The sequence below is a fragment of the Dendrobates tinctorius genome, unplaced genomic scaffold (assembly GCF_039654945.1).
Source record: "Dendrobates tinctorius isolate UK_male_01 unplaced genomic scaffold, ASM3965494v1 ptg000257l, whole genome shotgun sequence".
Lineage (NCBI taxonomy): Eukaryota > Metazoa > Chordata > Amphibia > Anura > Dendrobatidae > Dendrobates > Dendrobates tinctorius.
The window spans coordinates 4,603,652-4,629,054 of NW_027361924.1; the positions used below are offsets into that span (position 1 = coordinate 4,603,652).

General features: G+C 43.7%; 2 protein-coding genes across 4 annotated transcripts in view; one reads left to right on the forward strand and one right to left on the reverse strand.

The window, feature by feature from the left end:
* SREBF1 (sterol regulatory element binding transcription factor 1) overlaps positions 1 to 5,441 on the forward strand; it is a 28,098-nt gene extending 22,657 nt beyond the window's left edge. For both annotated transcript variants that reach the window (XM_073558495.1, XM_073558496.1), the window contains exon 19: positions 2,732 to 5,441. In XM_073558495.1, coding sequence (XP_073414596.1) covers positions 2,732 to 2,952 — 221 coding nt within the window. In that variant the 3' untranslated portion in view covers positions 2,953 to 5,441. The remainder of the gene's footprint in view (positions 1 to 2,731) is intronic.
* Positions 5,100 to 25,403, reverse strand: part of RAI1 (retinoic acid induced 1) — a 120,539-nt gene continuing 100,235 nt past the window's right edge. For both annotated transcript variants that reach the window (XM_073558493.1, XM_073558494.1), the window contains exons 2-5: positions 18,640 to 23,947; positions 9,481 to 9,574; positions 8,669 to 8,718; positions 5,100 to 6,334 (exon numbers count right to left, since the gene is read on the reverse strand). In XM_073558493.1, the coding sequence (XP_073414594.1) occupies positions 6,320 to 6,334; positions 8,669 to 8,718; positions 9,481 to 9,574; positions 18,640 to 23,931 (5,451 nt within the window). In that variant the 5' untranslated portion in view covers positions 23,932 to 23,947 and the 3' untranslated portion in view covers positions 5,100 to 6,319. The remainder of the gene's footprint in view (positions 6,335 to 8,668; positions 8,719 to 9,480; positions 9,575 to 18,639; positions 23,948 to 25,403) is intronic.

The window sequence follows — 25,403 nt, forward strand, 5'->3', positions numbered from 1 at the left end:
GGGGTACAGAATAATGACACTGACACTCGGGGTACAGAATGACACTGACACTTGGGGAACAGGATAATGATGCTGACACTTGGGGTACAGGATAATGACGCTGACACTTGGGGTACAGGATAATGACACTGACACTGGGGGTACAGGATAATGACACTGACCCTTGGGGGAACAGGATAATGATACTGATATTTGGGGAACAGGATAATGACACTGACACTTGGGGTACAGGATAATGATACTTGGGGTACAGGATAATGACACTGACACTCGGGGAACAGGATAATGACACTGACACTCGGGGAACAGGATAATGATACTGATACTTGGGGTACAGGATAATGACACTTGGGGAACAGGATAATGACACTGACACTTGGGGGAACAGGATAATGTTACTGATACTTGGGGAACAGGATAATGACACTCGGGGTACAGGATAATGACACTTGGGGTACAGGATAACGACGCTGGGGGTACAGGATAATGACGCTGACACTGGGGGTACAGGATAATGACGCTGGGGGTACAGGATAACGACGCTGGGGTACGGGATAACGACACTGGGGGTACGGGATAATGACACTGGGGGTACAGGATAATGACGCTGACACTCGGGGTACAGGATAATGACGCTGACACTGGGGGTACAGGATAATGACGCTGGGGGTACAGGATAATGACACTGACACTCGGGGTACAGGATAATGACGCTGACACTCGGGGTACAGGATAATGACGCTGACACTGGGGTACAAGATAATGACGCTGACACTCGGGGTACAGGATAATGACCCTGACACTCGGGGTACAGGATAATGACCCTGACACTGGGGTACAGGATAATGACACTGACACTCGGGGTACAGGATAATGACACTGACACTGGGGTACAGGATAATGACACTGACACTCGGGGTACAGGATAATGACAGTGACACTCGGGGTACAGGATAATGACAGTGACACTCGGGGTACAGGATAATGACACTGACAAACGGGGTACAGGATAATGACACTGATACTCGGGGTGCAGAATAAGGATACTGACACTTGGGGTACAGGATAATGACACTGACACTAGAGGTACAGGATGTCACCGACACTCGGGGTACAGGATAATGACACTTGGGACACAGGATAATGTCACGGACACTCGGAGTACAGGATAATGACACTGGGGTACAGGATATTGACACTTACACTCGGGGTAGAGAATAATGACACTGACACTCGGGGTACAGGATAATGACACTGACACTTGGGGTACAGGATAATGACACTGACACTCGGGGTACAGGATAATGACGCTGACACTCGGGGTACAGGATAATGACACTGGGGTACAGGATAATGACAATCGGGGTACAGGATAATTATACTGACACCCGGGGTACAGGATAATGACACTGACACTTGGGGTACAGAATAATGACGCTGACACTTGGGGAACAGGATAATGACACTGACACTTGGGGAACAGGATAATGACACTGACACTGAGGGTACAGGATAATGACACTGACACTGGGGGTACAGGATAATGACACTGACACTGGGGGTACAGGATAATGACACTGACCCTTGGGGGAACAGGATAATGATACTGATATTTGGGGAACAGGATAATGACACTGACACTTGGGGTACAGGATAATGATAGTTGGGGTACAGGATAATGACACTGACACTCGGGGTACAGGATAATGACACTGACACTCGGGGAACAGGATAATGACACTGACACTCGGGGAACAGGATAATGATGCTGACACTTGGGGTACAGGATAATGATGCTGACACTTGGGGTACAGGATAATGACACTGACACTCGGGGTACAGGATAATGACACTGACTCGGGGTACAGGATAATGACACTGACACTCGGGGAACAGGATAATGACACTGACACTCGGGGTACAGGATAATGACACTGACACTCGGGGTACAGGATAATGACACTGACTCGGGGTACAGGATAATGACACTGACACTTGGAACAGGATAATGTTACTGATACTTGGGGAACAGGATAATGACACTTGGGGTACAGGATAATGACACTCGGGGTACAGGATAGTGACACTTGGGGTACAGGATAATGACACTGACACTGAGGGTACAGGATAATGACACTGACACTGGGGGTACAGGATAATGACACTGACACTGGGGGTACAGGATAATGACACTGACCCTTGGGGGAACAGGATAATGATACTGATATTTGGGGAACAGGATAATGACACTGACACTTGGGGTACAGGATAATGATAGTTGGGGTACAGGATAATGACACTGACACTCGGGGTACAGGATAATGACACTGACACTCGGGGAACAGGATAATGACACTGACACTCGGGGAACAGGATAATGATACTGATACTTGGGGTACAGGATAATGACACTGACACTCGGGGTACAGGATAATGACACTGACTCGGGGTACAGGATAATGACACTGACACTCGGGGAACAGGATAATGACACTGACACTCGGGGTACAGGATAATGACACTGACTCGGGGTACAGGATAATGACACTGACACTTGGAACAGGATAATGTTACTGATACTTGGGGAACAGGATAATGACACTTGGGGTACAGGATAATGACACTCGGGGTACAGGATAATGACACTCGGGGTACAGGATAATGACACTCGGGGTACAGGATGACACTCGGGGTACATCTGATGTGACTATTGTGGATCTCTTTCCTCCAGGGACCTGTGAGACGAGCCTGCCCTCCCGGGAACACGCTGAAGCTCTCCTCTTAGCTTGCCGCTACCTACCGCCATCATTCTTATCTGCCCCTGGGCAGCGGGTGGGCATGTTGGCTGAAGCTGCCCGGACCCTGGAGAAGCTCGGGGACAAACGTACTCTGCAGGACTGTCAGCAATTCATCCTGAGTCTGGGCAGCGGGACAGCGGTGACATCCAGTTAGGAGCTCCTCCAGCGGTCGCCCTACTGCTGCTGTGTGGAGAGATGGCTGCTGACCGACGCTCACCGAACTCTTCAGTATTTGCTCGTTAAGCATTCACTAATAGGCCATGTTTAAATGGCTGCCAGATATATAGGTCCAGTTGGTTATTTTAATGTGCGACTTTTGGCTTACATGTTTTGGGGGCGGCCATTTTGTGGGCAGCGTAGAGACTTTTCTCACGGGCGTCGTCTTATAATGAGCAAACAAAATGGCCGCTTTTACAACATGTAGATGGCGGGAACCCCACAAACATAATCACATAGCACTAGAAAAGCTTCACCCTATTCATGAGTATTAAAGGGGCCCCAATGCACAATTTAAAGGGGTCCTCTATACCTTCTTTCCTGCAGATCCTCCTGTGGCAAGTTGATTTCAGGCAGTTCTGCTGCTGGGCGTCCATTACTTTCAATGTATGCTAGTTCTCCTTTAGCACAGAGTCCGCCATGCTGTGCTCCATACATATCAGAAGTAATTGCACTATCAGAAATCTCACATACACGGGGTGACCCCCTTAGTACTTCAGGCCCTATATTCTACTTGGGTCATCTTTATCAATCAAGAGAAATCACTTTGATTATGGTCCTATTTTGTAACCATGATGCTTTGCAGCGGGGAATTACAATTTAGCCCCGCCTCCATGACTTTTACAATGACCTCCCATCAGGTCCAGGTGTAAGTCAACTTGACGTCTGTTCGTGACACACAGGAAATCTCCCAATTCTACGACTTCTTCTCAGATCTTATTTTCTTAGTGATTTTTTTTTTTCTTTTTGTACAGAAAAGTGTTTTCAGAAATATTTATAATATTCTTTTATAAGGAAAAAAATATAATAAAATAGTTTTTTTGCTTCGCACATTGGCTGCTGACTCTTCAATCATTCATCTTCATTCATTCATTCTGGTTATTAAGGAGAAATAGTACGGCGCTGGCTGGCATATGGGGGAAAACTACTGTTTGGCCGCACAGCAGAGCTCGGAAAGGAAGGAGAGCCGTTTGACTTTTTGAACACAAAATTGGCTGGAATCCAGAGCTGACCCCAATTTGCATTTTAAGAGCCCCTGATGTGCCTAAACAGTGCAAATCCCCCACAATTGACCCCAAGGAATTTATTTAGATATGTGGTGAGCACTGTGAACCCCCAAGTGCCTCACCTAAAATTATAACTTTGAGTTGTGAAAATTAAAAAAAAAAAAGTTTTTCCTACAAAAAATTGATTTTAGCCCCCAATTTTTTTTTTATTTTCACTAGGGTAACAGGAAAAAAATGGGTATATATGAGTATGCTGATACCTCATATGTGGGAGAAAACCACTGTTTGGACACGCATCGGGGCTCGGAAGGCAAGGAGTGATGGATACCTCATATGTGGGAGAAAACCACTGTTTGGACGCGCGTCGGGGCTCGGAAGGCAAGGAGTGATGGATACCTCATATGTGGGAGAAAACCACTGTTTGGACGCGCGTCGGGGCTCGGAAGGCAAGGAGTGATGGATACCTCATATGTGGGAGAAAACCACTGTTTGGACGCGCGTCGGGGCTCGGAAGGCAAGGAGTGATGGATACCTCATATGTGGGAGAAAACCACTGTTTGGACGCGCGTCGGGGCTCGGAAGGCAAGGAGTGATGTTTTTGGAATGCAGACTTTGATGGAAGACCCCCTGATGTGCCTAAACAGTAGAAACCGCCCACAAGTGACCGTATATTGGAATTGATCTAGTGTTTTTCTGGTATGTGAATTTTATAATGTGGTGGCATAAACGTAAATTCAAGAAAAGGTCGCAAACATCAGGAATACTAAAAACTAGTTCCACAACTAATAACTTAAGAAATAAAACATACATAAAAAAAAGAAAGGTACAAACTAAAAAGTATTTGGCCCAAATGAAAAACAGGCGAAAAACAGCAAAAAGAAAAAGGTACAAATGTGATCTATGTATCGGGCAGAGGGGGCTGTAGTGTTTCCTGTTATCAGCCATTAGGCCATAGTCAACTGCCTATTGTACACTGCCCTCTGCTGCTTCCACATGGAGTTGCACCTGAATGGTCACCGACGGCATTTCCGAGGCTCAGAATGGAAAAGATGGCCGACACAGACGTACTGCCAACTGGTTGATTGTAGATTTTTATTGACATTCCCAATAGCCTCTTTTTATTTATTTTTTTTTTTAACTTTTAAAGAAAATAAACATCTTTTAGAAAGCTCGGAACACACAGTCTTCAGTGTGAAGCAAATTTACTAAAAAGAACACTTAGCTTTAACTCTCAAGCTGCCGGCGGAGCCTGGAAAGAAAAAAAAAAAAAGCGACGATTTTGCAGGCCTTTCCGGCAGCTACGGGGTTAAACATTTACAGTCTTCATATATCATATATATGCATATGTATACACATATATATATACACACACACACACCATAAAATGAGGCATTGTCAGGACTTTTTTTTTTTTTTTTTTGACTGTCAAACACTTTTTTTTTCTTTGTTTCTTGTATTTACAGCAGGAATCGTGTTCACGTGGAGCCGCCACCAGGGGGTGCGAAACGTGGCGGATTAGCGCTCTCAGAATGACTTCTTAGAATGTGGCCCCCCCCCCACACAAACGCCCCCCCCCCCGCTGTGTTGCTGATAATGTGCTCCGCTCCGGAATCTGTGACATTGATTAAAAACACCGCTAGAAGAAGTGTGAAGACGAGAAGCGGGTGACGGGAAAGAAAGGGGGAGCGGCGGCAGTCAAAAAAAAAAAAAAAAAAAAAAATGGCACGAAATAAGACAACGAGGACAAAAAAGGACCACGGTGGGGGTTGTCAGATCAGATGGGTGATGTAGTCTTTGTACACGGAACATGACGAACATTCAGTAACATCCCATTTTGGTTGGTCTGTCTTTTTCTAGCGGGAACCTCTGTAGGAAATGCACCGATAGGCAGAGTATCCAACTGGCGGCCATCTTGACTAGGTTTCCAAGTGGCGGGAGTCCAATGTCTGAGCCGAGTATTGGAACACTACAACGTCCGCCCTCTTGCTTCGATGTGTGCAAAGGTCTAAACTATTTTTTGGTGCCGAAACCCGGGATACCGGTGTAGGGCAAATTCTGTGCTGGGCTCCATCTTGGGGTGGGCACTGCGCTTTTCTCTCCTCTCTTACGTCTGTGTGACGAGACAACCCCAAACCTCTTATTCCTGCACGGTCAACACTTGGGCATGGAAGGGCCTGGACCCACTGTAGTTAAGATGGAGGCTGGCGGCTTCTACTCCCCGGCCTGGTGCCGTGACGGTGCTGAGGAGTGAATGAAAGATCCTGGGTGTGATGGCGGGGATGTGTATCTCCTAGACGGTTACACCAGGTGCCTCTGCAAGATAAAGAAGGGAACTTAGAGGGCACCCAACAGCAGCGAAAACCCCAGATCTCTGACTATTCTACATCTCTACGCTTTTTCGAGCACCGGAGCAGTCACTTGTCAAAAGTATCGGACCAGCACCTTCAACACCTCTACCCAACAATTCCCGACATCTTCTGATGCCTTTGACCAGTCATTAATTCCAATCTTTAATCCCATGGTTCTATTGCAAGGGACGGTCACAGAATGCTATATTGGGGTCCTTATAATTTATTTATGTTTTTTTTTTTTTTTTGATTGTACGGCATTTGTGTGTTCTGCAAGGGCAACACAAGGCGAGACCAAGTGTACCCAGCTTTTCTTTTATACATCTTACTACTTTTGCATCGTAAACACGTCTTTCAAACATCACTTGTTTTTGTCTTCATTTTTTGAGGTCCCAAACGTTTTTCTTTACACGTGGGAACATTTTTTTTTTTTTTCATTTTTATTGGTATGAGATATATATATATATATATTTTTTTTTATGGAGGGGTGGGGGGTAGATGCTAACTTTTTTTTTATTGCTTTGTATTAACTTTTATAGTAAGGTCAAATGAACTAAAAAAAAAAAAAATTACAGTTTTGCCAAATTTTTTTCTTTTACGGAGTTCATGGTACAGGTTACATATAATGACCAGTTTATAGTTCAGTTCATTACGGACACGGTGACAGCAGTTGTGTCTTTTTTTTTTCAATTTTTTCAGGGAGAAATGATAAAATAATTCACATAGGGGAATTTAATTTGTTTGTAATTTTCTATAGTTTACTTTTTTTTATTAAGCTATTAGTTATATTTATAGTATTTTTATTATTTGTATTTATATTATATATATATATATATATATATATTTTATTATATATATTTTTATTACTTATATTTATAGTATTTTTATTATTTTTATTTATATTATATATATATATATATATATTTTATTATATATATTTTTATTACTTATATTTATAGTATTTTTATTATTTTTATTTATATTATATATATTTATTACTTATATTTATAGTATTTTTATTTATATTATATATATATATATATATAGTATTATATATTTTTATTACTTATATTTATAGTGTTTTTATTATTTATAGTAATAAAAATATATATAATACTATATATATAATATAAAAAATAATAAAAATACTATAAATATAAATACTATAAATAATAACCTATTATTACGGCCCGCGTCTACCATAGCAAAACAATGAAACCTCACAATTGGGGTGATGGAGCGACAGTGGTAGTCCTCTCCCTCTGTCCAACTACTTAGGAGGACCTAATACATTACCAAATTTGCCCAGTTTATTTTACTAGCCCCCACCCCCTGGAGTACAGACACACCCCCATAGAATCCTGTTAGCCACGCCCCCTTATAGAGACCGTAAAAAAAATAGCACTAAATAAAAAGGCACATAACTCAAACATATGGCGGATTTCAGAAAAACAAAAATACAGAATTCTCAGGGGAATAGCGGGAATAAAAAAGGAAGAAAAAAATTGGTCATTTTTAATCTGGTGACAGGTCCCCTTTAAATGTGATTTTCACTATTTATGGCAGAATTTTAAGGGTTAAACTGCCAATTTCAATCTGGGGGCACTGACAGTATTCAGTAGATAATCAGTAACAAAAAGGTGTATCGGGGTGCGGACACGAGCACCAGACCACGACGTACGTTTCCAACATGGGTCGTTAAGGGGTAAGAGAGTAATAATTAACATTTATAGTTATCACCTAGCAAAAGAATAGGGGTCCGTCCACCCGCTAGGACTCCCACCAATCCCAAAAACAGGGGCTCTGAAATGCATATGCACCCACCGAGCTGCAAGATAAATGTTGGGCCTACTCCTTTAATGTTTTTGGTAGAGATTCTGAAATAGCCCTGGACTAACTGGGACTATCAATGGAGTCAGTGTCTCCATGTGCATACGATCCTGAAGAAGCTTCATGCAAATTTAAAGGGGTATCTATCTCAGTTTCATCAAATGAAGCTTATTCATTGTGTTATGAAAAGTTATACAATTCTCCAATATACTTTCTATATAAATTCTTTACGGTTTTCAAGATCTCTGCTTGTTATCGTTCAACAGGAGCCATGTTTGTTGGTCATGTGATAGGCGTGTATCGACTGACAGCAAGCATGGATCTTGAAAACCGTAAGGAATTGATACAGAAAGTATATTGGAAATATGCCTAAAATAACTAATTATACAGAAAATAAACATTATTTCCTGAGATGGGAATATCTCTTTAAGAGTCAAAACACCTAATAATGCTATAGACTGTACAATACCTTATGTTTAGGACATCTTAAGGAGAAGTTCTCTTCATTTAACAAGCAACCTAAAACAAGAAACGCAGAAAACCAAAAAAAAATTAATAAATAAAATATAGATTTTAGTGGACATGTTCACTTAAAATTCATTTTTATTCCTCCCGCAGGTAAAGTCGTCTATAACATTCTGTATTTTCCTTAGCTTGAATTAGCCAAAACTGAAGTCCGATTTCTGCAGAAGTGGAGCTGGGTACAGCCCGGGGGAAGTTGAGCTGCAGAGTATACAAGCTGTACGCTGCTCATGGCATTGATTTCCTTCTCTAGGAAACTCTCCTGTTGTTTCTGGACTTGGAGAAATGTCAATGTAAACCCTGGGACGTAGGGGGGGGGGGTGTAAGACATGGGAAGTACGACTGCAAAATAGACTCGGTTTTCTGATACAGAGCTCCAAACTCTCTGCACAGACATATGGTTACATGGTAAAAATTGTAGCTGTCCTCAGCCACCACCAGAGGGAGCTCGGGAGCAGACTGCATACAGAGCAAACATAAGACTTAATGGTAATGCAGCACTTGGCAAGCTCCTGAGCTCCCCCTTGTGGTGACTGCAAACAGTTGCTATAATCTATCTACTGTGACATGTAAAAGTTTGGGCACCCCTGGTCAAAATTACTTCAACGTGCTTAACTGTTCACAATAAGAGTGATTTTGACCAGGGGTGCACAAACTTTTACATGCCACTGTATTTAACTATCTACAGTTACAGACCATAATGCACAGCGATTAGATGAATAACGTGTACCCGGCATGCAGTGCGCGAGCCGGACTCACCTGCCTCCGCTGCACACGTGTAGTGGTAGGTCTGCGAGCACCCCTTGTGGCTACAACCCACAGTGGCTCCCGGCTTTTGACACCTGGGACAAAGCTGTAAGGCGAGGAGGAAAGTCATCAGACAAGGTCGTTCTAGGATAAGTTTACACTGGGTCAGCGCAAAAATAAAATAGGCATAAAATGATTCACCGCGATTCTATGTCTCTACCCAGAAGCCTCTGCTGCATAACAATTGTTTTTTCATTCTGTGTGGACTTGTCTGAAAATGTCAACGTGCCGACAGCCGCAAAATTACACCGGAAATGTGATGTGTGATCTGTCTGAAAAACTTACATAAATGCAACTCTGTACATACATTGCTGATCCTGAGCTACACCCTGTACTACCCGCCAGAGCTGCACTCACTATTCTGCTGGTGCAGTCACTGTGTACATACATTACTGATTCTGAGCTACACCCTGTATTACCCTCCAGAGCTGCACTCACTATTCTGCTGGTGCAGTCACTGTGTACATACATTACTGATTCTGAGTTACATCCTGTATTATACTCCAGAGCTGCACTCACTATTCTGCTGGTGCAGTCACTGTGTACATACATTACTGATTCTGAGCTACACCCTGTATTACCCTCCAGAGCTGCACTCACTATTCTGCTGGTGCAGTCACTGGGTACATACATTACATTACTAATCCTGAGTTACACCCTGTATTATACTCTAGAGCTGCACTCACTATTCTGCTGGTGCAGTCACTGTGTACATACATTACATTACTAATCCTGAGTTACACCCTGTATTATACTCTAGAGCTGCACTCACTATTCTGCTGGTGCAGTCACTGGGTACATACATTACATTACTGATCCTGAGTTACATCCTGTATTATACTCCAGAGCTGCACTCACTATTCTGCTGGTGCAGTCACTGTATACATACATTACATTACTGATCCTGAGTTAAAGTTGTGGCCAAAAGTATTGACACCCCTGCAATTCTGTCAGATTATGCTCAGTTTCTTCCTGAAAATGATTGCAAACACAAATTCTTTGGTATTATTATCTTCATTTAATTTGTCTTAAATGAAAAAACACAAAAGAGAATGAAGCAAAAAGTAAAACATTGATCATTTCACACAAAACTCCAAGAATGGGCCAGACAAAAGTATTGGCACCTTCAGCCGAATACTTGGTTGCACAACCTTTAGCCAAAATAACTGCGACCAACCGCTTCCGGTAACCATCAATGAGTTTCTTACAATGCTCTGCTGGAATTTTAGACCATTCTTCTTTGGCAAACTGCTCCAGGTCCCTGATATTAGAAGGGTGCCTTCTCCAAACTGCCATTTTTAGATCTCTCCACAGGTGTTCTATGGGATTCAGGTCTGGACTCATTGCTGGCCACCTTAGAAGTCTCCAGTGCTTTCTCTCAAACCATTTTCTAGTGCTTTTTGAAGTGTGTTTTGGGTCATTGTCCTGCTGGAAGACCCATGACCTCTGAGGGAGACCCAGCTTTCTCACACTGGGCCCTACATTATGCTGCAAAATTTGTTGGTAGTCTTCAGACTTCATAATGCCATGCACACGGTCAAGCAGTCCAGTGCCAGAGGCAGCAAAGAAACCCCAAAACATCAGAGAACCTCCACCATGTTTGACTGTAGGGACTGTGTTCTTTTCTTTGAATGCCTTTTTTTTTCTCCTGTGAACTCTATGTTGATGCCTTTGCCCAAAAAGCTCTACTTTTGTCTCATCTGACCAGAGAACATTCTTCCAAAACGTTTTAGGCTTTTTCAGGTAAGTTTTGGCAAACTCCAGCCTGGCTTTTTTATGTCTCGGGGTAAGAAGTGGGGTCTTCCTGGGTCTCCTACCATACAGTCCCTTTTCATTCAGACGCCGATGGATAGTACGGGTTGACACTGTTGTACCCTCGGACTGCAGGGCAGCTTGAACTTGTTTGATGTTAGTCGAGGTTCTTTATCCAACATCCGCACAATCTTGCGTTGAAATCTCTTGTCAATTTTTCTTTTCCGTCCACATCTAGGGAGGTTAGCCACAGTGCCATGGGCTTTACACTTCTTGATGACACTGTCTACGGTAGACACAGGAACATTCCGATCTTTGGAGATGGACTTGTAGCCTTGAGATTGCTCATGCTTCCTCACAATTTGGTTTCTCAAGTCCTCAGACAGTTCTTTGGTCTTGTTTCTTTTCTCCATGCTCAATGTGGTACACACAAGGACACAGGACAGAGGTTGAGTCAACTTTAATCCATGTCACCTGGCTGCAAGTGTGATTTAGTTATTGCCAACACCTGTTAGGTGCCACAGGTAAGTTACAGGTGCTGTTAATTACACAAATTAGAGAAGCATCGCATGATTTTTCGAACAGTGCCAATACTTTTGTCCACCCTCTTTTTTATGTTTGGGGTGGAATTATATCCAATTTGGCTTTAGGACAATTCTTTTTGTTTTTTTCATTTAAGACAAATTAAATGAAGATAATAATACCAAAGAATTTGTGTTTGCAATCATTTTCAGGAAGAAACTGAGTATTATCTGACAGAATTGCAGGGGTGTCAATACTTTTGGCCACAACTGTACCTCCTGTATTATACCCCAGAGCTGCACTCACTATTCTGCTGGTGCAGTCACTGTGTACATACATTACATTACTGATCCTGAGTTACATCTTGTATTATACTCCAGAGCTGCACTCACTATTCTGCTGGTGCAGTCACTGTGTGCATTCATTACATTACTGATCCTGAGTTACATCCTGTATTATACCCCAGAGCTGCACTCACTATTCTGCTGGTGCAGTCACTGTGTACATACATTACTGATCCTGAGTTACCTCCTGTATTATACCCCAGAGTTGCACTCACTATTCTGCTGGTGCAGTCACTGTGTACATACATTACATTACTGATCCTGAGTTACCTCCTGTATTATACCCCAGAGCTGCACTCACTATTCTGCTGGTGCAGTCACTGTGTACATACATTACTGATCCTGAGTTACCTCCTGTATTATACCCCAGAGCTGCACTCACTATTCTGCTGGTGCAGTCACTATGTACATACATTACTGATCCTGAGTTATACCCTTGTATTATACTCCAGAGCTGCACTCACTATTCTGCTGGTGCAGTCACTGTGTAAATACATTACATTACTGATCCTGAGTTACATCCTGTATTATACTCCAGAGCTGCACTCACTATTCTGCTGGTGCAGTCACTGTGTACATACATTACATTACTGATCCTGAGTTACATCCTGTATTATACTCCAGACCTGCACTCACTATTCTGCTGGTGCAGTCACTGTGTACATACATTACTGATCCGGAGTTACCTCCTGTATTATACCCCAGAGCTGCACTCACTATTCTGCTGGTGCAGTCACTATGTACATACATTACTGATCCTGAGTTACATCCTGTATTATACTCCAGAGCTGCACTCACTATTCTGCTGGTACAGTCACTGTGTACATGCATTACATTACTGATCCTGAGTTACCTCCTTTATTATACCCCAGAGCTGCATTCACTATTCTGCTGGTGCAGTCACTGTGTACATACATTACTGATCCTGAGTTACCTCCTGTATTATACCCCAGAGCTGCACTCACTATTCTGCTGGTGCTGTCACTGTGCATTACACTACTGATCCTGAGTTACATCCTGTATTATACTCCAGAGCTGCACTCACTATTCTGCTGGTGCAGTCACTGTGTACATACATTACTGATCCTGAGTTACATCCTGTATTATACTGCAGAGCTGCACTCCCTATTCTGCTGGTGCACTCACTGTGTACATACAATACATTACTGATCCTATGTTACATCCAGTATTATACCCCAGAGCTGCACTCACTATTCTGCTGGTGCAGTCACTGTGTACATACATTACATTACTGATCCTGAGTTACATCCTGCATTATACCCAAGAGCTGCACTCACTATTCTGCTGGTGCAGTCACTGTGTAAATACATTACATTACTGATCCTGAGTTACATCCTGTATTATACCCCAGAGCTGCACTCACTATTCTGCTGGTGCAGTCACTATGTACATACATTACTGATCCTGAGTTATACCCTTGTATTATACTCCAGAGCTGCACTCACTATTCTGCTGGTGCAGTCACTGTGTAAATACATTACATTACTGATCCTGAGTTACATCCTGTATTATACTCCAGAGCTGCACTCACTATTCTGCTGGTGCAGTCACTGTGTACATACATTACATTACTGATCCTGAGTTACATCCTGTATTATACTCCAGACCTGCACTCACTATTCTGCTGGTGCAGTCACTGTGTACATACATTACTGATCCGGAGTTACCTCCTGTATTATACCCCAGAGCTGCACTCACTATTCTGCTGGTGCAGTCACTATGTACATACATTACTGATCCTGAGTTACATCCTGTATTATACTCCAGAGCTGCACTCACTATTCTGCTGGTACAGTCACTGTGTACATGCATTACATTACTGATCCTGAGTTACCTCCTTTATTATACCCCAGAGCTGCATTCACTATTCTGCTGGTGCAGTCACTGTGTACATACATTACATTACTGATCCTGAGTTACCTCCTGTATTATACCCCAGAGCTGCACTCACTATTCTGCTGGTGCTGTCACTGTGCATTACACTACTGATCCTGAGTTACATCCTGTATTATACTCCAGAGCTGCACTCACTATTCTGCTGGTGCAGTCACTGTGTACATACATTACTGATCCTGAGTTACATCCTGTATTATACTGCAGAGCTGCACTCCCTATTCTGCTGGTGCACTCACTGTGTACATACAATACATTACTGATCCTATGTTACATCCAGTATTATACCCCAGAGCTGCACTCACTATTCTGCTGGTGCAGTCACTGTGTACATACATTACATTACTGATCCTGAGTTACATCCTGCATTATACCCAAGAGCTGCACTCACTATTCTGCTGGTGCAGTCACTGTGTAAATACATTACATTACTGATCCTGAGTTACATCCTGTATTATACCCCAGAGCTGCACTCACTATTCTGCTGGTGCAGTCACTGTGTACATACATTACATTACTGATCCTGAGTTACATCCTGTATTATACTCCAGAGCTGCACTCACTATTCTGCTGGTGCAGTCACTGTGTACATACATTACATTACTTATCCTGAGTTACCTCCTGTATTATACCCCAGAGCTGCACTCACTATTCTGCTGGTGCAGTCACTGTGTACATACATTACATTACTGATCCTGAGTTACCTCCTGTATTATACCCCAGAGCTGCACTCACTATTCTGCTGGTGCAGTCACTGTGTACATACATTACTGATCCTGAGTTACCTCCTCTATTATACCCCAGAGCTGCACTCACTATTCTGCTGGTGCAGTCACTATGTACATACATTACTGATCCTGAGTTATACCCTGTATTATACTCCAGAGCTGCACTCACTATTCTGCTGGTGCAGTCACTGTGTAAATACATTACATTACTGATGCTGAGTTACATCCTGTATTATACTCCAGAGCTGCACTCACTATTCTGCTGGTGCAGTCACTGTGTACATGTATTACATTACTGATCTTGAGTTACCTCCTTTATTATACCCCAGAGCTGCACTCACTATTCTGCTGGTGCAGTCACTGTGTACATACATTACATTACTGATCCTGAGTTACCTCCTGTATTATACCCCAGAGCTGCACTCACTATTCTGCTGGTGCTGTCACAGTGCATTACACTACTGATCCTGAGTTACATTCTGTATTATACTCCAGAGCTGCACTCACTATTCTGCTGGTGCAGTCACTGTGTACATACATTACTGATCCTGAGTTACATCCTGTATTATAGTCCAGAGCTGCACTCACTATTCTGCTGGTGCAGTCACTGTGTACATACATTACATTACTGATCCTGAGTTACATCCTGTATTATACTCCAGAGCTGCACTCACTATTCTGCTGGTGCAGTCACTGTGTACATACATTACTGATCCTGAGTTACATCCTGTATTATAGTCCAGAGCTGCACTCACTATTCTGCTGGTGCAGTCACTGTGTACATACATTACATTACTGATCCTGAGTTACATCCTGTATTATACCCCAGAGCTGCACTCACTATTCTGCTGGTGCAGTCACTGTGTACATACATTACATTACTGATCCTGAGTTACATCCTGTATTATACCCCAGAGCTGCACTCACTATTCTGCTGGTGCACTCACTGTGTACATACAATACATTACTGATCCTAAGTTACATCCAGTATTATACCCCAGAGCTGCACTCACTATTCTGCTGGTGCACTCACTGTGTACATACAATACATCACTGATCCTATGTTACATCCAGTATTATACCCCAGAGCTGCACTCACTATTCTGCTGGTGCACTCACTGTGTACATACAATACATTACTGATCCTGAGTTACATCCTGCATTATACCCAAGAGCTGCACTCACTATTCTTCTGGTGCAGTCACTATGCACATACATTACTGATCCTGAGTTACTTCCTGTATTATACCCCAGAGCTGCACTCACTATTCTGCTGGTGCAGTCACTGTGTACATACATTACATTACTGATCCTGAGTTACCTCCTGTATTATACTCCAGAGCTGCACTCACTATTCTGCTGGTGCAGTCACTGTGTACATCTATTACATTACTGATCCTGAGTTACATCCTGTATTATACCCCGGAGCTGCACTCACTATTCTGCTGGTGCAGTCACTGTGTACACACATTACATTACATTACTGATCCTGAGTTACATCCTGTATGATACTCCAGAGCTGCACTCACTATTCTGCTGGTGCAGTCACTGTGTACATACATTACTGATCCTGAGTTACCTCCTGTATTATACCCCGGAGCTGCACTCACTATTCTGCTGGTGCAGTCACTGTGTCACATTACATTACTGATCCTGAGTTACCTCCTGTATTATACCCCAGAGCTGCACTCACTATTCTGCTGGTGCAGTCACTGTGTACATACATTACATTACTGATCCTGAGTTACATCCTGTATTATACTCCAGAGCTGCACTCACTATTCTGCTGGTGCAGTCACTGTGTACATACATTACATTACTGATCCTGAGTTACCTCCTGTATTATACTCCAGAGCTGCGCTCACTATTCTGCTGGTGCAGTCACTATGTACATACATTACATTACTGATCCTGAGTTACCTCCTGTATTATACCCCAGAGCTGCACTCACTATTCTGCTGGTGCAGTCACTGTGTACATTCATTACATTACTGATCCTGAGTTACATCCTGTATTATACCCCAGAGCTGCACTCACTATTCTGCTGGTGCAGTCACTGTGTACATACATTACTGATCCTGAGTTACATCCTGTATTATACCCCAGAGCTGCACTCACTATTCTGCTGGTGCAGTCACTGTGTACATACATTACATTACTGATCCTGAGTTACATCCTGTATTACACTCCAGAGCTGAACTCACTCTTTCCCCAGCAGGTTGGAGACCATTGGATTAGATGATAGAGCAATGGACACTCGTGTGTTGGGCAGTATTGGACCTGGAGGGTGAGGTGGTCTTAGGCAGTGCAGCCTTTTAAATGCAGAATCCCCCCTCTTCCATCCTGTGGGACGCCCGTGCTTTCTCCGCAGCACAGATGTAGAGGAGCCTTACACCCTCATCAAGTATGATCACAGCGCAGCAAAAAAATAAAAATAAAGCTCCCTGCGTGGGTGTCCTAGCGCTGCGGATCGGAGCTTTGATGCAGATGGGAAAATCTGGGGCACAGAATACAGGCGGAGGTACGGGGCAGAGCCGAATATTTCCGGAGGAAGAAGTAATGGTCTCCTGCCAGAACTACTCAGAATTTCCAAATTTCTGATGCTAAAGGGTTGAAATTAATCAGATTGTAACATTTAAAGGGGACATCACCTCTTCATAAGAATCCTGGTTTTGGGGGTCTGCACTGTTAGGGGGCTGACCTATGCCTCACTGACTATTGCTGTCCTCCATGCTATCCCTGCACGCTCGCCGGACTAACGTAGTCACTAGCTTGCATTTATTACATAGTGTGCTTCCCCTTTAAATTTCTGGTTAAAGTTGCTAAGACAGTTTAGAGCTTATACAAGACCTTATATAAAACCCTTTTATGCAATCATTATATAAGAATCTGTTATTGTAGCCAATAACCGAGACTCCCCGGATGATGCAGTAACCCGTCTTGGCCACTTGGTGGTGAGGTTGTCTTGCTTTGCTACAAAAATTAAAGGGGAATGGTCAATTTATATGGTTCCGGCTCAAGGACAAAAAGGATCTCGCAGGTCGGATAGGTGATACTTTGCTGCGACTGAGACTGTGCCCAATTTTCAGGATCGGAGCCTATCCCAAAGATTGATCCAGGTGATCAGCAAGTTACCACCTATCTCGTGAATAGTTAGGACGACCCCTTTAATGTAGAGTTCTGAAACTTTCCAATATTCTATGTGAGTCAATTCCTCACCATAACCAAAAGTAAAATTTTTGTTTAGAGGCAAATCTATAAGAAGAGGGTACACAGCTCATCCGCAAGGTTAAAAATCAAAAGCGGTCTTCTATGCACAGGATAATTTGTGGATCACCGGTGGCCTGACCAGCGATCCCGAAATTGGGGCTGACCTCAGGATTGCTGGAGGACACCAGCACCCAGCTTTTGGGGCTCTCCTAACCTATCCTCCAAACATGCCATAAATGATTGATAGAAGCAGGTCCCACCGCTGGGACAGCCCATATGGCGCTCCTCCGTGTGCGGCTACCGGTGTTCTAAAAAACTGACGGGCAGAGATCAGTGAGAGTCGCAGGGCCCCATAATTGAGACAAGGGTCCCTGCATCTATTGGGACATTTAGGGCATATACTTTGGATGTATCAGACAGGAAAGTTCCGGCTGGAGATATAGGAACTTTGACTCAGCGTTCATTGTACTGTTGCCTCAGCAATAATACCGCCACATCTGATGAAATGAGCAGCAACATTGGAGGACCCCTTGCTCTAATGTGGTCACCACTGAAAAATGCTCAAAAAGTTTCAAAAGTTTCCCAAAACTTTTTTTTTTTTTTTTTTACAGCTGTGTATTGCATGCTACTATCTTACTCACTGCTGAAGCTGCCATCTGTATAGCTTCGTGGACACCGTAAAGTTTTCCAGCCACGAGGTAAACTCCGCTGGTCCACACGGCACAAGCTTCATGAACCCAGTGCTCTTGTGTGTCGGCCTCGGGTGAATGAAGCTCAGAGCTTTTGCTGCAATGGTGCTTCCTGGGCTTCTCAGTATCTGCCCCCTCCGCCTTTTTATTACAGCAGAAACAGTTGGGCAGCTTCCTGAGCATGGCACGGACACTAGATCGGAGATTGTTGTGTTTGACTACGTCAACGGCTCCGCTTTCCACGCAAGATGTCCTCCCACTCCCTGCTGTGCTCCGAAAATCTACCATCTTGGAGGACTTCTCCATGGAGGTGTCCTCCGCTTTCAGTTTCTCTTTCGGCCTGGTTTTCTTAGTAGGTAAACATTCCATGGGGTAATACGGGCCACAAAGATCACCCAAGTCTTTATAGTTGGCAGGACAACAACACAAGCAGCAAAGAAGACAACCGGAGCTCACCGACTTGCACACGAGAGGTCCTAACTGCATCCTAGAAGAAAACGGTAAAGAACCTTGATTGGAAAATGTGACAGAGGGAGACGAAGAGTGGACTGCACTTCTCTCCTTGAATAATCGCATCTCTTCGCCAGCAGAATTCACGATGGTGCAGGTAGTAGTGAAGGCATTTTTTCTCTCCACTTGAATATATGGGGAGAAGAGACGGACTCTGCTTTCAGCTCGGGCCGGTTTAGAGGAAACATATTTCAATTTAATTTCTGGCTCTTTGGGTGTAATAAGAGGAACAATTTGCCTTTTCGACCTTCGCTTGGTTCCAAGTCCTTGGCTTGTGGACCTGCTTCGAGTAGTACACTTGCGTTGCCTCTTGGTGTAACCATTAAACTTTGGATACTTGGATTTTTTTCTAGCTCTAGTTTGTGACAAGGCCTCCCCAGATGTGTCACGAAGGCTGGAGCTATCTTTTGGCCCCTGCTTTTTGCATTCACTCGAGCGTAACTTATTGGCCAAGAGAACATTGTTCGATAAAGCTTTATCTTTAGATTTAAGAAGAGGAGAGGAACCAAGAGGCTTCTTTGCTGTTGCTTTCGAAGTGGTGGAGGAACTTTTGGACCGCCCTCTTCTGAGTTTCTTTTTAGGTAGAGAATTAGGTTTTTTCGAACCTGCACAGTTGCCCCCTCTTTTGGACGGATTTTGTGAGACAGCCTCTCCATGTAACGCATTTAGAGGCCTCTTCTTCTTCTGTAAGGGTTTTCCTTTGAGGGACTTGTGGTTTGACCCTTGACAGCTCCCTTTATGCTCTGGTTTTGAAGTTTCAATACGGGTCAAATCCTGAGCCATTGTCTTCGTGTTGGCATCTGCCGTTAGCAAGGTGCCATCTTTTATTTCCTTTCTTTGGGCAATGCTACTCAAACTACTGCAGTTAGAAGCGAGAGCGTTCATTGCTCCTGCACCATGCTTCTTTTGATTTGGTGATGCAATTTTTTGGACAATGGCTTCCATTTTCAAACCTCTGCCTTTTCTTGGTGGCAAGACCTTTGTCTTCATGGGCCCAACGTATGACGCACGTGAGGTCATCTTTAGGCAAACCTCTTGGGTCATTCGCACAGAAGCAGCACTTAGGATGACTTTACAATTCTTTTTTGATGCTATTGCTATTTTGACCTTCTCTTTTTTGACTCGTCTAATTTTTTTAAATATATTTGATGGGGTCTCCGATTTCTGCTCCTTAGGCTTTTTCCTACATATGATCAAGTTTTGTTTTTTGGCCGGAACTGGAGAAACTAAATTTGACTTTCTCTTTAGAGAATGCAAAGGCCGCTCTGAATTTTTGATATTTATCCCTACTGCTGCATTTGAGAGCTTCATCTTCTTCTTGACTTTCGGCACCATCTGAAATGTATCAGCAGTGGAGCAATTATTGGCAATTATTTTCTTTAGGTATGAACGTTTTTTAAGGACAAAGTTCATTCCCTTCTTGCCTCTTCTCTTCTTTGTGGGGAAATGCTCCTGTTTTTTGCTTCGTGACCTTAGAATCATGGATTTCTCATCCTTCAGAATACTGAAGCCATTTTCTTTTGATTTCTGAGTGCCACTGAGGATTGTAGACAAGTTATTTTGCAGAAGAAATACATTTTCGTCATTAGATGCTGGTAATATTTTCAAGGCACTCTTCCTACCTCTCCTTCCTGTTTTATATGGGGCCTTCTCCCGCTCTCCAAATTCTCCTTTCTTAGCCATCTTCTTTTCTTGAGAAGGTGCCTTTATATCTATTCCTGTTCCACATCCTTGAGGTTCTACCTTGGCAGTAGAGGAACGAGTGCACATCCGTGCTGGTGTCACCTCAATCACAGGAGTCTTAGTGACTGCTGCTATTTCGATGGCACTTTCCATCTTTGCTTTACCATCTTCGGTCTCAGGTTTACTATTCAGTTCTTTCGGAGTCTGGATAGGAGCATTAGGCTCAGAATTTTCGGCTGTCTTGCACTGACTCCTTCGTCCACGTAGAGAATTCTTTTCAACGACTGCTTCAGTTTTAGGAGTTGGCGGATTATTTATTATTTCAGGGTTTTTTTCTTCTGGTTCTTGAAGGAGTTCTGGTTCTAGCACACTGTCTTCGATGACTTCTTCAATCTTTTCTTTTGTGTCATCAATGTGCGGTATCGTGGATTCAAACCAGCTTTTCACTTTCGATTCCGTTTCGACAGCGGGTCCAAGCAACATGATAGAATTGCAAGACAAATGTGAAGCTGCCCCCAAATTCTCCTTCTCTTCAGGGCTTGGATTTTCAATGGACTCCGGAGTGTTAACTGAAGATAATGCTTCGGAACCCCTGGTCGGCTTTGTAAGAGATTCATCATAAATGAAAGATTTTCTTTCCGAGAAGTCACACAATGAGGAATAGTCTTCTGGTTCCAGATTTGATTCTTTCTGGGATGGCAGATCTGGAATGTCTTGGAAATCCTCTTCGGTGTAACAGTCTCTGGTATCTTCTAACCACTTTTCATTGTCTACTTTGCTGTCATCTGGGTAAGCCATTTCTTCTGTCCCTTCTTTGTTAAACTCTTCCCCAGAGTCATTTTCCAGGGGTGTCTCCATGTCAGGAACATCAAGTTGACTATCAACTTTAATTTCCTTGCTTTGAAAAAGGCCTTTTTGAAGATCGGCAGAATGAAGACTTAACTCAATCTCTTTCCACCGAAGGCAAGACTCAGTCATGTTTTTATCTGGCCAGTCAAATGGGTCGGAATTTTTCGCACAATTTGTGTTTGCCACCGTAGTTGAGAAACTAGTAAAGCTGGCGCTAGATCGCACAGACTCCACAGTCTTCTCAGTGTCCAAAGAAACAGAATTTTCTGTGTTTTCCTCGGCAACTTTTTCCTTCTTTTCGTAATAATCTTTGTTGAAGTCATCTTGGTTCCTCAGAGTTTTTTCTGGTGCACCTTTCTTCAAAGCTTCTGTAAATAACTTCATGTTCTCCTCATCTGACCAGGTGTTTTTGACCACCGATTCCACGCAGGTGTGGTTTTCTAAGTGGAAAGGGGATTTGGGAGAACTATTATCCAATTCCGGAGAATCGACCCAAGCCTTTTCTGCTTTCTCATTATCAATAGCGTCCTGCAGAGCAATGATTTCTGTAGACAGCTCCTCTTGGGATAGAGCATTTACCAGTAAGTGTGGGCATTCTCGCTCACTGCTCACCAGTTTTGCAAAAGTCTCCAAGGGAAGGTTAGCATGTATGCTCTGAAATGAATCGTCAGACTTTGTTGACATGTTGTCAGGTGAGGTGACAGAACATGTGGAAATGGATTCTGGCTTCATTTTAGTACTGTTGGCTTGTGCTGGGCTCCGTCCCGGACCACAATACAAGTAATTCCTCTCTAGCTGGTCATCAGAACCACTAAGGTAGTCTGTGTCTTGAACCTCAGCATGGACAGACTGTGGGGTACCAAGAGTTTCTGAAACAGGTGTCCCCATTGGTTCAGATGAATAAGCACTGCTCTCTGAACTACAATGCTGTCCTTTCATTTGCTCAGGGGTCCTGGGCGATGTCTTAATTGTCTTCTTCTGTGGAATTCCAGACTTGGTCATAAGAAGTTGCTGAACGGTTGTTGAGATGTTCTCCACCTGTGAAGTGAGAGCAGTAAGGCTTTGCAAACTCAGGTCGGACAGCAAAGTTTCTGGAATTTTGTCATTCTGCAAATTTTTCGTTTGGGACTCTGGACTGGAGGTGCCCGTAGGCGAAGGATTTAGGAGAGGCATGTAGTGGCTGTGATCAGAAATACCCATAGGGAATGTATTAGCGTTATGCTGTTGCTGGTTGTACTGAAAGTTCTCAATGTTTGGCATTAATGGAGAAGGGGTAGAACTATAAGACGGGGATCTGCCCACTGACCGGGCTGGAGAATGGCTGGCACTCGGACTGAATGCTTGATAATACTGTTCTGAAGTTCTGCTGGGAGTCTCAGGTTGACAATACGTTTGGCCTTGCTGGCTATAATGTTGTCCATGGTACTTAGCCATGCTCTGGTAGTGCAAAGTTTCCTGCGTATGGTGGTGTTGCGTTTGCTCAAAGGAAGCCATTCGAGATGACTGGTAACCATGCATGGATTGCACCCTTTGTCCGGCAGTAGCCATAGCATGGTCATGCGGAGGGTTAGAAGGTGCTGTGCAACTTTTGAAGGAATGGGATACGGGGCTGCTTCCCGGCACGGAAGAGAAAGTGGAAGTGGGGAAATTCTGGTTGAAGTGAGATGACTGGGAAAAGGGCAGGGGAGAAGATGGGACGTCGTTCTGGACCTTTTGCTGTGGAAGCTTAGTGTAAGGAAGATTTGGTTGCTGGGGGTGGTGTAAAGAGTGGGAACGGAAGGGAATCTGTCCAGTGGGATCTTGATACCCCCTGCTTTCTTCAGGGGTTTTCTTTATCACGTTTTCCTCATATTTTGCCCCAGCCAATGCTTGAGATTGCCCCCAGTTTTGCATCGCATCTTCTCCACTATACTGTCCAGGGTAGACACTGCCCTCAGGGAAGCTAGCAAAAGAGACCCTTCCTTGAAGCTGTTGGACATTCATGTGCTTGTCACCACGGGGGTACTTCTCCCCGGTATTGTTCTCGTAACCTTGATAGGACGTCTGGGCATAATACCCTTTGGTCATCTGTCTCTGACGCACACAGTTCAGCCCCGGGTGACTTTGATGCCTGTAATTCTCCAGGCGTGAGGAATCCTGTGAAGATGGTTGGTAGTTCTGCTGGTTGCCGTGGAAACCACACCTTTCCCGAAAAGACTGCATGACTCGCTCTTGTTATCTGTAGAGGGGAAAAAAAAAAAAGACAGAACGGGAGAGATTTAGATACGAGATTTTTTACCTGCTACCACGCTAATCCCGCTAAACTGTCAATGCCAGCTTACAGTCATCTATTCTTTGAATTGATTACAATTTAACCCAAAACTGCAATTTCTACAAAACCGTGATGTGAATCCATTCAGAGACCTCACGTCTCAGCTGGTTTCGAATACACAGGACTTACGATTGATACCAACTTGCACTTGTATGGCAGAATTTAAATGGTCCTGCCAAGGGGTTTGACGCAACCCCAAACATCTCATATATGCTTATTTGGTTCAGGTAAAACCCCAGCCAGTCAGAACAATGTGGACCTTACTTGGACTGTGCTTCACAGTCGTCTGAATTTGGCCTATAATCTTTGGCTGCACTTTTGACTATATCTCCAAAAGGTAAAGTCATACCGTAATCAGTCAGCACCACATCAGTTGCAATCCCAAGTTCTTCAACTACAAGTCACAGCGTATCCTGACAGATGGGAGATGGGAAAATAAACCGAACAAGATCACACATTCCCCAGCGTGTCTGCGAACGTGCCCACCATGCCAGCACCTGTGCCCCTCATTAGCTAAGGTTACCTAGTACTTTTCTTCTGCACCAGCAGGACATGACTGTCCTCCCTCCGTCCACCCCCCCACTTCCCCCAATGCAGTCAGCTGGTTCCCTCCCAGTGATTTGTGCAGGGGGAAGATCAGCAACATTTTACATGATCTATGTTTGAAGCTGCACAGAAGGTGCTTTGGTGGAGCCAGACGCTGCATACAAATGAAATGTAGAGGAGCGCAAGCCGTTCATTCGTTCGTGCCGCTGCAACGCTGCCAATATCACAAGCTGCAGGATGAATTCCAGGCAGCGGCTTATTAGTGCTTAACCCCTTGTGGAAACCTGCACGCTAGAAAATAAATAAATTAAATCATCGACAGCTCCAAAAGAAAAGAAAAATCAACTCTACAGTGCGCTTTTATTTCTACCCCCCCCCCCCCCCCATTTTTCTTTTTAAATGTGAGAGGGGAGGAGGAGACGCGATCAATTAATATCCAGGCTCTCTAAAAATCTATCTACGCCACAGAAAAAAAAAAAAAAAGCACTCACAGTCAGGATCCAGCGGCAATCCTTTCACAGTCGCTGTGTGAGATTTCAGCAGCGGAATGGAACTGAAAATTAGCTATTGTGCGATGCTACGGGAGATTGGTGGGGGTGATATTGCAAGGAGGCACAGGGTAAGGGTTAATACTTTGCAGCGTGCCGGTTATACACATAATATTCTAGAAGAAAATGGCAAAAGGCCTAGGAGGTTCATTGGTTAACCCGTTACTGCCTGGACTCCTGCAAGTCTAAGGTGCGCACGGTGTTAAAACGCGCCGGTGGCAGGCACCGTTGTTTACACGCGCTCCCTGCAGGATTGATTGGTCACATCT